Consider the following 16351-nt stretch of genomic DNA (forward strand, 5'->3'; position numbering starts at 1 on the left):
GGGTTAATTCTACGATGAAAAGTGTTTTTTATGTATTTCTGATAATGAATCACCTAACCCCAACATTCTGCTGCGATTGGCCCCTTGCTGACCAATGAGGACGGCCAGAGAGCAGGGCGGCTCTCCTGACTGTGGATATAAACCAGGGCTCCAGGTGAAGTTCTATCATCGATAGGATCACACAGCAAACCATGAGGTCTCTGGTCTTCGTTCTGCTTATTGGAGCGGCTTGTGAGTGTGAAGTTTTTATCGAGCAGATTGCCTTTCTTTCTGCTAACAGTCTGTTGGCCTTTATCCCAGAACTTAGTCCAGAATAACCGTAGCATCTCCCAGAAGCGAGGGTTTGAATTAGAGAACAGCCGATTGATTTTTAACCATCATCAGTACACACTTTGGGGTTTGACTAAAAATGCACAAAAAGAACATTGTGCATTCAAAGAGATGTCTGTTAACCAACTTGTTGCTGATGTGTGTGCCTTTTCAGTTGCCACGGAGGATGACAAGATTGTCGGAGGGTATGAGTGCACGCCCTACTCCCAGGCCCATACGGTGTCTCTGAACTCTGGCTACCACTTCTGTGGGGGCTCCCTGGTCAACGCGAACTGGGTTGTGTCTGCTGCTCACTGCTACCAGTCGTAAGCACATTCCTCATGTTTTCCAGGGTTATAGGTCTGATTTACTTTATTTTCTTACCTGAGGGGTATGCAGATACATTTTTAATGATCATCTTTTTCGTGTCTTGTCACTTATCCCGTGTTTTTCAATTGTTTTTAGCCGTGTGGAGGTGCGTATGGGAGAGCACAACATCAAGGTCACCGAGGGAAACGAGCAGTTCATCAGCTCCTCCCGCGTTATCCGCCACCCCAAATACAACTCCTACAACATCGACAATGACATCATGCTGATCAAGCTGAGCAAGCCCGCCACCCTCAACCAGTACGTGAAGCCTGTGGCTCTGCCCACCAGCTGTGCCCCCGCTGGCACCATGTGCAAAGTCTCCGGCTGGGGCAACACCATGAGCTCCAGTGAGTAATAACTCGTCTATTTTGCTCTCAACGTGTACGTTTTTACTGCAGTGTAGCTCCAGTTTCATCTTGTTCCTTCTCTTTTGATCTCCAGCTGCTAACCGTGACAAGCTGCAGTGCCTGGACATCCCCATTCTGTCTAAGACCGACTGTGATAACTCCTACCCTGGCATGATCACCAACTCCATGTTCTGCGCTGGATACCTGGAGGGAGGCAAGGACTCTTGCCAGGTATGTAGTTCAATGTTCATGCAGGAATACAGCAATATCTGTATTAAATTATTGGCATGGTTTGTTGGCTTTTATCAAACTTTGCAAAGTTGTTTTACACTGTACGCTGTCTCTCAGGGTGACTCTGGTGGCCCCGTCGTGTGCAACGGTCAGCTGCAGGGTGTTGTGTCCTGGGGCTACGGATGTGCTCAGAAGAACAACCCCGGTGTCTATGCCAAGGTAACTTCAAAAATGAAAATTGAATCAACGCACTGTGTCCAGTTTATTCTGCAATGCTATGTTGGTTCACTTTTCTAACTCTGGTCTTATTCATTTTTAGGTCTGCATCTTCAAAGACTGGCTGGACAGCACCATGGCCAGCAACTAAGTGATCCAAACAAGCAGGTTCAGTCAAGCAGCTCAACATCTTTTGCTGTTTATGTTCCATCTTTTGTACTGACAATATGACAAATAAACAATTTAAAGCAAATCATTCTTATCTTTCTTATGTTATTTCATTGTTATTATGACTTCTCAGTTCCACCATCACACTGCACTACGTTACTGGTTTGAAATAACATGATAAATAAAGCTTCCTAATATTAACTATACATGTACATTTGTCCTATGTATTGATAATTATCACTTTACCTAATAATGAGGGCTTAAAAGTAAATGCTTCAAGTATTTTTGTTTTTTGATTAAAATACATTAAATATCAATATACTTCGTTAAAAGGTAAAAAATGAAAAGCACATAGCAAATGGGTGTCTCATCCACTGCCTCCTATTTAATGACTTAACAAATGTCAATGTGTTATTTATTTCCATGACATAATTGTGATTGCTGTTGCCTTGGACCCATCCTCCAAAGTTGCAAAGTTCTAAAATGTTGCATTGAATTTGATGAATTTTAAGGCACTTGCATTTTATTTTGATTGCATTACATAAAAATTATTATTATTATTATTATTATTATTTATTTTTTTGAACAGGAAAACGCTTCTCCCATTGCTGCTTAAATGTTGCTGTTTAAAATCAACGCTTCCTCCTCAAAATTAGATTGTATTCTACTAAATGGCTTGCCTGATATAATACAATAATAATCTTGCCTTTCTGCAGCCTTGTGTAAATTGTAATATCCACCGTACACCCCTTCCACACTTTTTTTAACCCTCTTTAGTATTTGAATGGATTTATAATGCAGCAGGATGGACTACAGGTGCTTCTGCATTATACAGTACTAGACATCTCCCAACTTATTAGAGGAGATATGTCTGCTGTGATTGTTGCCAATTAATAATTCAACTTCATTTCCCAGGATTTGAAGTATGAATATGAAATTATAAATGGATATGCAAAATGATTTTGAAAAGGAATACTTAATGTGTACATTAGTCATTAATTTACTAATCTGTCTTCCTGCCATATTCCATTTCATCATCTCAACTCTTGTCTCTCATGTATCTTGTTTCAGTTTCACAGTGATGATGAGGAGGAGGAAGAGGAGGAGAGATAATCCACATTCCTGTCTGTGGAGAACAGATGGGAGATATTTCTGTCCATCGATTGATTTCAGGCAATGTATTGCTTGCTGCAAAAGTGTCAAACCAGACGTGTGACTTTCGGCATAACTGAGTGCTGATTTTTAACCAACAGCTTCAAGTAACCTTTTATGGAAAAGAAAATAAGGCAATTATGGCAAGCATGACATTTATTTTCTTGTTGAAGAGTAAAAGTAATTGCAGTGTTTTCGAGCATCATAATGTTCACCTGAATGGTGACAAAAGTTTAAGATGATGAATTTCTTTTTTTCTCTACTGAACGATAGTGACAGATGATCAATCAAAAATGTGTGACTTCAAGCCTGTGCTGCATCAGTTCCTAAGCCTTAATGTCAAAAGCTTTTTATTTGAAAAAAAAATTTAACAAAAGAAACACAACTTGTAGTACAGTAGAGCAACACCTCACAGAATAAATCCCCCAGCACACCATCAAATATTTTCATATTCATTTCAGACTGGATAATGCTGTTCAAAGAGGTACTTGGTTTAAATGAACCTATAACGGCATCTTATTAGTTAAAATTTTTGTTTTTCTTTTGTTTGTATCCATAAGCAAAATGCATTAAAAAAACGACTTTAGACTTTATCAGAATAAAGGGAAATATTGTCAAGAAATCAAATTACTTGCATGAAGGAAATGAAGAATAGTGTGTTAGTCATCTTCAGCCACATGACTTTTCAACTGCAAAACTTTATAAGGGAAACCTTCTGCTGAGGAAACAAACTGTTCTTTTTCTCTTGCCAGCAGATTTTTGACTCAAGACCAAGTTCTCAGTTCTGAATGAAACTCATTGAACACATTTCAGTGGAAGTCTAACTCCTTTTCAGTTGCTTGCTGTATAGCCCAGTGGTTCTCAAACTTTTTTCAATATTGTTCCCCCTCTGACATATTTCTTCAGCCAAGTACTCCCTGACCAATGCAAAACATTTTTGGTAGAAAAAAAAAGCCTATATACTGTAAAGAGGTACAATACAGCGCTTCGGCAGCAGTGTCTGATTTAGTGAACAACAACCTTGTAACGGAAAATCATTTAAATGTTACATTTCAAATGTTTTGAGAAAATTGAGGGAAGTATTTATGTGTTCAAACAAACCAATAACTATAGACTGACAAAACCTTTTCAACAATATTCATGCAACGTTTGAATGCTAAACACCAATGCTATTCACTCTTATCAGATGAAAGCAACAGTTTGTGCCTAATTTTGATGGAAATAAAATTTTTTGGTGTTGGTCAACGAAAAAGATAATTCACACACAATACGTAGGATTTGAAACAAAATATTCGTAAAACGGTAACATAGTTGCTCAAGAGCATCTGCACTGGGAGCAGGTGCAGCACTATAGTATTGACAGCAATAATAAACACAGTGATGCATCACAAAATAGTAGATTTTATTGATTGTGCCCTGATTTCACATCTCTTTTTCTCGCTCTCTCTCTCTCTCTCTCACCCACTGTTTCTCCTTGTGTTTCTCTCTCTCAGTTGCTCTCCCACTGCTTTTCTTTTCGACACTACCCACCACCGTCTCCTGTCTCTGTCTCCTTCAATTTCAGTCTCCCTCTGGTTTCCTCTCTCTCACATAGTTCTGTGATGGGAGATCACAGCCTAGGAGTATGTGGAGAGAATATCGTTGATCCAGGGCATCAGTGAGCACACTTTGGTGTAAACGCCCGGGTAGTTGGGTTGAGCACAGCCCTGGCCCCATGAGACAATACCCTGCAGCTCCCCGTTACACACCAGAGGACCACCAGAGTCACCCTGAACAGGGGAGAAAGAATAGTTTATTCCTTCCATCATTTCCTCTCATTACATTTTGTTTTACATGTTCACAGACCACCAAGAATGTATCTGATGAGCTGTGTATTTGTGTGAAAATACCTGACAAGAATCCTTTCCTCCCTCCAGGTATCCAGCACACACCATGCGGTCAGTGATCATGCCGGGGTAGGAACCATCACAGTCCTTGTTAGACAGAATGGGGACTTCCACACACTGAAGGTAAAACGGGTTGAACACTGCAGATAAGAATGAGACACAAAGTTAAAGAGGGGAGAGTTTGATCAATGTTTATTTTATCATATAAATATCAGACCTTTGTGGCTATCTCCAAAATGTTAACTTTTATGGAGCAAAGCAAAAGAGAATATTTTGGTCAATTATCTGTCATAACTGACTGATCACTAAATCCCCCTTGAATAGTGATGGTCCTTTGTAGCTTAGCAACCACAACCAAGTAATACAAGCCTGTCAAGCTTTGGATTTTGATATTTAGCCTCTTTTAACTAGATATCTAGTAGACATCAAGTGCATATTTAAAACCCTTTTACTGGTTTCACTTATTTTTTTTTTTTTTAAGAATTGTCTGAAAACATTAAAACGTCACCTAGAAACAGTTTTCAATCCACTGAATTGTTAGCATTATGCTATATTATATTAGTAAAAGCTTGAGCTGATTGATCTGATAGTGATAGTTGTCATTTTAGTTTAGCAGAAAGAAAAGTTTTGTTTGTCTTGTGTGTGAAACTCAAGACCCATTATTAAAAAAAAAATACTATACATTTATAAATCACTATTAAAGGTTTTAGAAATCGGGATGGGGGATTTGTTAGACATCAAACACTTTATATACAGTGTTTGCAGTCATACAGGGTTTCCTCTAGTCCAAGGTGGTAAGCCACCAATATCTTTTTGCATATTGTCTCGTCTTACTGTCTTTATTAATTTACTCAGTAGTTTATTAGGCTTTTGTTATAATGTGTTATAAAAACCTATGGAAGACCATTAGTGTAATAAAGTGTTGGATTTTGTTTCGCCAGGTGTAATCTGAACAAAACATCGACTAACAGTAGGATCACAACAGAATACATGTTCTGTTATTATGAGCAAAATTATTTTGCCCCCTCACCTTGATCAGTGTAGATGTTCCCCCATCCAGACACCGTGCACATGTCCCCGGGTGTGGGGCAGGCTTTGGGCAGGGCTACAGGCTTGACGTACTGGTTCACAGTGACAGGGTGCGCCAGCTTCATCAGCATGATGTCGTAGTCTAGGGTCTTGTAGTCGTAACTCTGATGCCAGTAGATGGCATCAACTGACATGTACTGCTCCGTGCCTTCGTTCTGCCAGATGTGGTTGTCTCCCAAGACAGCAATCTGTGCAAAGGGGCTAAAATAGTTGACAAAATTATTGTAATCCTCTTAAACATACAGTTCATACAGAAACATTTCAATACATTAATCTAATACAAACTTTTGCCAGCAGTGGGCAGCAGAGACGATCCACTGTTCGTTGATGAGGGAGCCGCCGCAGAAGTGGTAGCCGACATTGAGAGACACCTGCCAGGGTTGAGAGTGGGCTGGACACTGGTAGCCACCCACAATCCTGTCATCTGTAGGTGCTGCAGCTGTGGTGTAAAGAAAATACAAAATGATTAATATTTATCATAGTTACAATTCTTTTTTTACCCTTAAACTGTTAGACACACTGAACATGCTTCACCTGCAGCGCCCAGAAGTGTGACAACAATCAGGCCAATCATCGTGGCTAACTCAAACCTTCCTACGACCAGACTAGATGTGAATGATCACTGCATTTATACATAAACTCCTCCGTGTCTTTCCATGCACTCCCTCTTCCTCCTCCTCCACACCTCCATTCCTCCCGCCCCAATCCCTGCCCTGAAAAATAACCTTATCTTCTTATGTGCCACGTTCATCCTTTCAGTTAATAAGTGAGCCACATCTTACATAGTATTGGCCTTGGAGTGTTTTCTGTACTCTGTTTTTTGACAGATAATTTTCTGCACCTATCACCTAAATAAATGTGCCTATACAATTTATGGGTGACACATGTGTTACTCCCTTTTTAGCAGACAGCCCTATGAATTATTGTAACCAGACATATTATGTTACTACATCTTGGTTGAATACAATATAATTAAATAATTTCATCAGCACAGAATTATCTTTATTGGCCAAATAAGGGTGTACAAGGAATTTGACTCTGGTTTTTGGTAATTTTGTCAATGTATGTGCACAGAAATAGACATAACATAACTATAACACTAAAAAAAAGGACAACAAAGCTGACTACAAATGGTTATGTGTATATATATATATATATATATACTGCAAAGACGTAGTTGGATTTGGCAGTATTAGAGCTTAAAGGCTGTTGATTGCTGTCTGACACAGAAACAGAAAAACATCATGTTGTTTTCTGCTTCAGAGGCGACAGGTGATTTCTTTCTCACCTGTCTGGCTTTTATTCAAGGTCAACTAGAAGTGGAGGCATAAAACAGCACATTCATTTATATTATTTTTTTCTTAACCAAAATTATGATTCATAAAATCAAAATCAAGTTTATTGCCAATTACGTTTTTACAATACAACTAACATATTAAGAGGAAATAAAATTAAAGCAAATTACTGCAACAGTCAATAACATGAATATTAGGATAGAATTATTACAATAAAAATATAAAAAATGTAATATAACAAATACTTTAACAACAATGTCAAATATAATGGTTTAAAAAAAGCTGGACAGTTTGTGCAGGATGTGCAAAAATATGTTTGCCAATGGAGTCTCTTGGTTAATTTTTTTAATTTTTTCTGTAATGTTTCTAATTTATTGGACCAAGCTTTTCTTTTCACTTTTTTATATTGTAGCTTGCCAAAAATAAGTGACCCAGTAGAGAACCATAAACAGATGTTAGATGTGTGAAGACCTTGGTCCACATTTCTAAATGAGGTGCACAGATGACACAAGCACAGGGAGTGTGCTACGATGGTGCAGAAGTGGGCAAACACGAAAATGTCAGCATGATAAGAAAGTCGAAAGACTTTGAGGACACAGATAAGGTCAACAGAAAGAGGGAAGAGCGGAGGAGGTGGGGGGTGGGGAGGAAGGGCCGAGCACAGCAGGGGCTGGTGGGATATAAATATGAGCCAGGGTGTGTCCAGGTGTCTTCTGATCATTCACTTGACACCATGACACTGCTGGCTCTGCTGCTGATGATCGGAGCTGCTGGTAAAGACACAGAAATACACACACACACACACACACACACACACACACACACACACACACACACACACACACACACACACACACACACACACAGCCATACATGTGTACTGTAATGTCCATGATTTCAAAAATATGATGGAATGTTGTGGTTAAAGATAACTTTGAAACACAAATGTATCTCTTTTGTGTGTGTGTGTGTGTGTGTGTGTGTGTGTGTGTGTGTGTGTGTGTGTGTGTGTGTGTGTGTGTGTGTGTATGTGTATGTGTGTGTGACAGCGGCAGTTCCCCAGGAAGATGGCAGGATCATTGGTGGACAGGAGTGTGAGCCTCACTCTCGTCCATTCATGGCCTCCCTCAACTATGGTTACCACTTCTGTGGTGGGGTGCTCATCAACAATCAGTGGGTGCTCTCCGTTGCCCACTGTTGGTACAAGTAAGTATGCATTGATGGAAAAAAGATTACTTTCATATATAATACGCATTATTATCTCATGTTGCATGTTAATGTTTGCTTGATTTTTATGGATTTTTCCCTTTGAGATAAAAATAAATCCCAAAATCTCTAAGGGGGAAGGACTAATGGTTTTCAATTTAGAAGCATATGTGGAATGCTAAGAAACAAACCACTGAAAGCTTTTTCTGTATTTTTTTGAAACACAATATATATATATATATATATATATATATATATATATATATATATATATATATATATATATCACCTCCTCTCTCAGTCCCTATGCCATGCAGATCATGCTGGGAGAACACGATGTGCGAGTGTTTGAAGGTACAGAGCAGCTCATGAAAACTGACAACATCATCTGGCACCCTAGGTGAGCGAAAAAAAAAAAATAGATATCCCATCTGAGAATCTTCTTCCCTTTGCATGATTTCATTCTTATCTGATTCATTCATTCAGTGCAGAGAAGCAGGTCTAAAGCATATTTTATATTCATCTGTGTGCAGTTATGACTATCAGACTCTGGATTTTGACATCATGCTGATCAAGCTCTACCACCCAGTGGAGGTGACCGAGGCAGTCGCACCCATCCCCTTACCCACAGCGTGCCCCATGGCGGGGCTTCCCTGCTCTGTGTCTGGCTGGGGTAACACTGCCATGAATGGCGAGGGTGGGTAGATTATAATGTGTATTACATCATTCAGTTTAAAAACATGCCTAATGCCATTATGTGTAGAATTTGTAGTGTAGAATGTGATTTTAGTCTCTTTTATGTTGCTCTGATGGCAAAAATTCTGAAAATCCCGGTGAAAGTGGTGCAGTCATTATGTTGTTTTCAAACCCTTCATTTCCAAGTCCCCAGGTCAGCTGGGCAGCGAGGTGGAGGTGCAACAGTGTCTTTTATCTAGGCTTTCACTGGGGGGTGTCAAAGTTGCCAATTTTCAAATTACACATAAAAAAGCACATAGCAGCTTTAAAGGATAAGTCTGGTAAATTTCTATATTTTCTGTAATCGACAACCAGCCCCATGAAAAGCTCAAAACCAGCAGTGAATTGATCCTGAAAACAAAAGTATTGCCTGTATAGCCAAAGTCTGATTTAGCTTTTTTCCTCTGTGTCATCGACCTCCATTGTTGGCCAAAAACTGAGACATCACTGAGCCATGCTCCTTCATTACAATAAACATGGGCACTTACTAGTTTACCCTGTAGCTCAACCCCAAATATCCTGCTCCCATAAATACCCACTAGGGCACCAAATGTGTATACATTTGCAGCTGAAAATAGTCCCTAATAAACTGATCAACTAATTTTAGATTCAGTAGGAACAAATGGGCTTGCGACTGAGAGCCACAGATAAGTTGCGGAAGTGGGAAAGGATTGAGAAACATATACTTTTTTTCCATTTGTTGACAGAAACTAAAATATAGAATACCACCAGCCTTTTCCTATACAAATATATTTTCTAATTACTTAAGATGTCTCAGAGCTTTCTATGACTCTCTCTGTTCTGTTTGTTACAGTGAACTTGCCCGTCCGTCTGCAGTGTTTGGACGTGCCCATACTGGACCACCAGGACTGTGAGAATGCCTATCCTGGCATGATCTCACCCAGGATGGTGTGTGCTGGATACATGGATGGAGGCAGAGATGCATGCAATGTGAGTTTTACATTAATAGGTCCTGAGCATGTCTGTGTGTAGTGATTTCTAACAGAGTGTAAATTGTAATTTCCCTACTGGGGATCAATAAACAGTATAAATTATAATTAAATTATTTTACAGTAAATGCTATCATAGACTAACAGGACTCACAGTTCTATGTGCAGAAAAATCAATTGCATGCTTCCACTCTGTGTTTGTCAGGGTGACTCCGGCAGCCCTCTGGTTTGTGCTGGGGAGGTCCAGGGCCTGGTGTCATGGGGTCAGGGATGTGCACTGCCTAACTACCCCGGAGTCTACGTCAAATTGTGTGAGTTCCTCTCCTGGATTGAAGACACCATGGCAGCCAACCCCTGAAGAAATTTAATTTTCTTCACTTCTCCCAATGGTTCCCCTCAATCCTATTTTCTTTTACAGCCCTGACTTTTCTTTTTCTTTCTATCTCTGGTGCCTTGTCTCTTGCTTTGAAGTTTCCTCCCTTCATATATCCACACTAAATAAAAACACTTGGTAGATATTCCGCTTTCATTTGTCTGTTCATGATGGGGAAAAAACTCACCAAATTAAACTACTTAGAAGCTCAAGTATGTGTCAGTTGTGGCCGGGTTGGCTCGGTGGTAGAGCAGGTGCACATATACTGAGAGGTTTATGCCTCGATGCAGAGGTCCAGGGTTTGGATCCGACCTGTGACAATTTCCTGCATGTCTTCCCTCTCCCTTTCTCACCTAGCTGTCCTATCAAAATAAAGGTGGAAAAAGCCAAAAAAATAATCTTAAAAAAAAAAAAAAAAGGTATGTGTCAGTTACAGTTTACTTGTTTGATTAAGTTATACAGACTCCTTTATTTACTCACATACCATTTTCATAAGAAGAAACTTATGGTATGGGTTTAAATGATGAGGTAGCATATTTCTATTTTTCCATTTATTTACTCTAGCTATGTGATTGCTCCTCTTAATTTGATCATATAATTACATGATCAAGCCTTTCATTAATTTCTATTAATGATTAATGGAGGCTCAGAAAACACCTTAAAGTGCTCATATTATGCTTTTTGGCTTTTCCCCTTTATTGTGTTATATATCTTTTAGTGCATGTTATAGGTTTACAAATTGAAAAAGCCCAAAGGGACTTACCAGCTTCCAGAGAAAACACTGTTCACAAACTGTTCCAAACTGCTCTATTGTAGTCCAGCCTTTACTTCCATGACGAACGTGTGTCACTTTGTAACACACATTATAATGCTCGCCTAGCTGTTAGCATGGCACACCCTCATACTCTGAAACTGACAAGCTAGCAGTGTTTACCTAGGTACTGCGCATGTGCAACTCCCAACAAAGATGGTACAGAAGTGAGATGCCTCACTCTGTAGCTAAAACAGAAAGCTCAACACACAGGGTGAAAAGAGGAGCTGCAGCAATATGCAGTACAACAAAAATATATATATATATATATATTTTTTTTTTATTAAACCATGTAAACCTATTCTGGTACAACCTCTAAATACAATTATGAAACCTGAAAATGAGTATAATATGAGCACTTTAATTATAAAGATCAGTGCTGAACCTACTGTGGAGATGATAGCAGTGTGATTATTGAACAGTAGGAGGCCTCAGTGAGCAATTTTACTGTCAGTCCCACCCACTCATCACAACTTCAGCAGTGCAGCTGACACACGGTCATTTACAGATTAACATGACACCAGAAACTACTTAAACAGTCACCTTGTTTGTTTCGTCTACGTGCTTTATTGCCACTGTGAGCCTGCTGAAGAGAGGAAACAGCGATTACGCAGCCATCAGCTACTACAAGGGAAAGTAGGTAAGTACTTTCTTACTTGAGATAAAAAACAATACTTAAAAGTAACGAGAGTAAATGTTATGTTTTACTTCCACCCCTGGCTACTACACATATTCAAATTACAGTTGGTAAGTCTTTGCAAAACTGTGCATGAATGAGAAATGCAACACATCACATCATCAAAAGAGGTAATACAGCAACAATATGCAAATAGCTTGAGTGTCTGTGGGAACTTTCTGAACGTTGGTGGGAGGGTTTGTCCAGAGTCAATGTCTGGGATTGGCTGGAGGGAGATGGACAGCGTGCGGTTGTGCTGTTTTTAGGGGGCAGAGGTGGAGTGTTGAGGTGGGACCTGGGAACCTGGTAATCCAAACTTGAGAACTGTTGAGAGAAAATGTCGACTATGTGGCTTCTGAATTGGAGAGCATTATTTGACAAGAAACCTGAAGGAGTTGCATGTTGCAAACAAGTCTTGCATTGCCAGACCTATCTCCACAGCGCTGTGGAGTAAGGTCTGGCTACACCACAGATACATTCTTGGTTGTTTGCATTTCTTTCCAGTTCCAGACGCAGCGATGGTGCCTCTGCAAAATGGTCTCGGGAAGGAACTTGTTTTGGTGGCACATTTGCACCCCGCAAAATAAAACACCACATAAAATATTAAATGAAGTTAACTGTTCACACAATGTGAGCTATTTAAATGAGCTGGATGCATGGTTAAACATAATTTGCTCTTACCAGTGTATCGCTTTGTGTACTTCGTCCACAGCAATCCCTGCCAATCTATCCCAAAATGTCCCAGTTAGATGGTAAATGCCGTAAACATATTCTTTGTAAATCTTTATAATCATTCCCCGAAAGAACCAAGCAGGCCTGTCTTAATGCACAATCCTAATTTTCTTCAAAACTTGCTATTTTCAGCATGTGGTTTGCTAGTTCGAAGTCTGTTGTTGTTTCCCTTATCGAAGGGATTTTAAGAACGGCAACACACGGAGCGCGGAAGGTGAGGGGCATCCGGCGCGTGAACCATGCACTTGATGTCAGGCTTTATACTGGAAATGTACTTCCATTGATTAGGCTGGTAGCAAACAGATACAATTCCTGCTAAATTACTGAACTACAAGCATGTACTTATAGACTGAATGAGTTGCAGACAGAGACAAACGTTGGGCTAAATGCTAATGTACATATGCTCAAAATGACAATTCTAACAAGGTAATGTTTAACAGGTAATGTTGACTGGATTTACCATCTTAGTTTAGCACATTAGCATTTCAGCATCTGCTAAGTGACAGAAAACAAAGAACAGGTGAGGCTGATAGGAATGTCATTATTTTTGCAGGTATTTGGTCATAAACCAAAGTATTGGACAAGTTAAAATGTTGACTTGGTGATGGTGCTAGATGAAAAGGACCAAAACGGTTATTACATAGGGGACATGAATGTTTGTACCACATTTCATGGCAATCCATCCAATGGTTGTTGGGACTTTTCACTCAAAACCACAAATGTCAACCTCATGGTGGTGCTAGAGGAAAGGTCAGTGGGTCAATAAAGTCTGTAGGATTCATCCTCTGAAGGCCACAAATAACTCCACCAAATTTCATGGGAATCCATTCAGTCTAGACCAAAGTGGTGGACCCGCTGACAGACTGACATTGCCATCTGCTAGTGTGGCTGAAATTACATTTTTTGTTGTTGAATTTTTTACAGTGTACTGGCTGTGGTTTATATTTGTTTTGGTGGAAATGTCACCACTGAATTGAAACAAAATATTCGGAAAACAGTAACATAGTTGCTCAAGAGCATCTGCACTGGGAGCAGGTGCAGCACTATAGTATTGACAGCAATAATAAACACAGTGATGCATCACAAAATGGTAGATTTTATTGATTGTGCCCTGATTTCACATCTCTTTTTCTCTCTCTCTCACACCCACTGTTTCTCCTTGTTTCTCTCTCTCAGTTGCTCTCCCACTGCTTTTCTTTTCAACACTACCCACCACCGTCTCCTGTCTCTGTCTCCTTCAATTTCAGTCTCCCTCTGGTTTCCTCTCTCTCACATAGTTCTGTGATGGGAGATCACAGCCTAGGAGTATGTGGAGAGAATATCGTTGATCCAGGGCATCAGTGAGCACACTTTGGTGTAAACGCCCGGGTAGTTGGGTTGAGCACAGCCCTGGCCCCATGAGACAATACCCTGCAGCTCCCCGTTACACACCAGAGGACCACCAGAGTCACCCTGAACAGGGGAGAAAGAAGAGTTTATTCCTTCCATCATTTCCTCTCATTACATTTTGTTTTACATGTTCACAGACCACCAAGAATGTATCTGATGAGCTGTGTATTTGTGTGAAAATACCTGACAAGAATCCTTTCCTCCCTCCAGGTATCCAGCACACACCATGCGGTCAGTGATCATGCCGGGGTAGGAACCATCACAGTCCTTGTTAGACAGAATGGGGACTTCCACACACTGAAGGTAAAACGGGTTGAACACTGCAGATAAGAATGAGACACAAAGTTAAAGAGGGGATAGTTTGATCAATGTTTATTTTATCATATAAATATCAGACCTTTGTGGCTATCTCAAAATGTTAACTTTTATGGAGCAAAGCAAAAGAGAATATTTTGGTCAATTATCTGTCATAACTGACCGATCACTAAACCCCCCTTGAATAGTGATGGTCCTTTGTAGCTTAGCAACCACAACCAAGTAATACAAGCCTGTCAAGCTTTCGATTTAGATCTTTAGCCTCTTTTAACTAGATATCTAGTAGACATCAAGTGCATATTTAAAACCCTTTTACTGGCTTCATTTTTATTTATTTTTTAAGAATTGGCTGAAAACATTAAAAAGTCAGCTAGAAACAGTTTTCAATTCACTGAATTGTTAGCATTATGCTATATTATATTAGTAAAAGTTTGAGCTGATTGATCTGATAATGATAGTTGTCATTTTAGCTTAGCAGAAAGAAAAGTTTTGTTTGTCTTGTGTGTGAAACTCAAGACCCATTATTAAAAAAAAAAAAAAAAAAGAAACTATACATTTATAAATCACTATTAAAGGTTTTAGAAATCTGGATGGGGGGGATTTGTTAGACATCAAACACTTTATATACAGTGTTTGCAGTCATACAGGGTTTCCTCTAGTCCAAGGTGGTAAGCCACCAATATCTTTTTGCATAGTGTCTTGTCTTACTGTCTGATTATTTTTTTATTTCATAAAAGTTTGATATTTTTTTGATAGTAGCTAAGGGGGTCAGCAGTCAAGAAATGAATTTACTCATTATTAAAGGCTTTTGTTATAATGTGTCAGATTTTGTTTCGCCAGGTGTAATCTGAACAAAACATCGACTAACAGTAGGATCACAACAGAATACATGTTCTGTTATTATGAGCAAAATTATTTTGCCCCCTCACCTTGATCAGTGTAGATGTTCCCCCATCCAGACACCGTGCACATGTCCCCGGGTGTGGGGCAGGCTTTGGGCAGGGCTACAGGCTTGACGTACTGGTTCACAGTGACAGGGTGCGCCAGCTTCATCAGCATGATGTCGTAGTCTAGGGTCTTGTAGTCGTAACTCTGATGCCAGTAGATGGCATCAACTGACATGTACTGCTCCGTGCCTTCGTTCTGCCAGATGTGGTTGTCTCCCAAGACGGCAATCTGTGCAAAGGGGCTAAAATAGTTGACAGAATTATTGTAATCCTCTTAAACATACAGTTCATACAGAAACATTTCAATACATTAATCTAATACAAACTTTTGCCAGCAGTGGGCAGCAGAGACGATCCACTGTTCGTTGATGAGGGAGCCGCCGCAGAAGTGGTAGCCGACATTGAGAGACACCTGCCAGGGTTGAGAGTGGGCTGGACACCGGTAGCCACCCACAATCCTGTCATCTGTAGGTGCTGCAGCTGTGGTGTAAAGAAAATACAAAATGATTAATATTTATCATAGTTACAATTCTTTTTTTACCCTTAAACTGTTAGACACACTGAACATGCTTCACCTGCAGCGCCCAGAAGTGTGACAACAATCAGGCCAATCATCGTGGCTAACTCAAACCTTCCTACGACCAGACTAGATGTGAATGATCACTGCATTTATACATAAACTCCTCCATGTCTTTCCATGCACTCCCTCTTCCTCCTCCTCCACACCTCCATTCCTCCACCCAATTCCCCACACCCACATCCCCAAATCTCCCGCCCCAATCCCTGCCCTGAAAAATAACCTTATCTTCTTATGTGCCACGTTCATCCTTTCATTTAATAAGTGAGCCACATTTGACATAGTATTGGCCTTGGAGTGTTTTCTGTGTTTTTTGACAGATCATTTTCTGCACCTATCACCTGCCTATTCGTTTTATGGGTGACACGTGTGTTACTCCCTTTTTAGCAGACAGCACTATGAATTATTGTAACCAGACATATTATGTTACTACATCTTGGTTGAATACAATAGAATTAAATAATTTCATCAGCACTAATCAGAATCAGCTTTATTGGCCAAGTAAGCGTGTACAAGAAATTTGACTCTTGATTTTGGTACTTTTGTCAATGTATGTGTGTAACCGGCCTGGCCTCAGT

At 39.9% G+C, this 16351-nt stretch overlaps 4 protein-coding genes across 4 annotated transcripts in view; 3 read left to right on the forward strand and 1 right to left on the reverse strand.

Moving 5' to 3' along the window:
• Positions 1-172: 172 nt before the first annotated feature.
• LOC120561675 (trypsin-1-like) lies at positions 173-1728 on the forward strand. The gene is made up of 6 exons (XM_039804860.1): positions 173-231; positions 485-635; positions 775-1025; positions 1120-1256; positions 1374-1475; positions 1576-1728. Exons 1-6 carry the CDS (start codon positions 192-194, stop codon positions 1621-1623), a joined length of 729 nt encoding a protein of 242 aa, XP_039660794.1. The 5' UTR covers positions 173-191; the 3' UTR covers positions 1624-1728.
• A 2680-nt stretch (positions 1729-4408) lies between these two features.
• Positions 4409-16147, reverse strand: LOC120562430 (transmembrane protease serine 9-like). Its single transcript, XM_039806143.1, has 10 exons — positions 15772-16147; positions 15523-15676; positions 15179-15438; positions 14118-14254; positions 13851-13997; positions 6302-6380; positions 6053-6206; positions 5709-5968; positions 4682-4818; positions 4409-4561 (listed from the first exon to the last, which is right to left on the reverse strand). The coding sequence occupies exons 1-10, from the start codon at positions 15809-15811 to the stop codon at positions 4409-4411; spliced, it is 1521 nt and encodes a 506-aa protein (XP_039662077.1). The 5' UTR covers positions 15812-16147.
• On the forward strand, positions 7744-10471 carry LOC120561673 (trypsin-like). The gene is made up of 6 exons (XM_039804857.1): positions 7744-7835; positions 8112-8268; positions 8570-8668; positions 8802-8965; positions 9818-9954; positions 10159-10471. The coding sequence occupies exons 1-6, from the start codon at positions 7796-7798 to the stop codon at positions 10309-10311; spliced, it is 750 nt and encodes a 249-aa protein (XP_039660791.1). The 5' UTR covers positions 7744-7795; the 3' UTR covers positions 10312-10471.
• The window catches only part of LOC120561674 (trypsin-like), a 6087-nt gene continuing 3862 nt past the window's right edge, over positions 14127-16351 (forward strand). Inside the window, exons 1-2 of the mRNA XM_039804859.1 lie at positions 14127-14237; positions 15535-15663. The gene's annotated coding sequence lies outside the window, so the exon portion shown is untranslated. The remainder of the gene's footprint in view (positions 14238-15534; positions 15664-16351) is intronic.

This window comes from Perca fluviatilis, chromosome 7, assembly GCF_010015445.1.
Source record: "Perca fluviatilis chromosome 7, GENO_Pfluv_1.0, whole genome shotgun sequence".
Taxonomy (NCBI): Eukaryota; Metazoa; Chordata; class Actinopteri; order Perciformes; family Percidae; genus Perca; species Perca fluviatilis.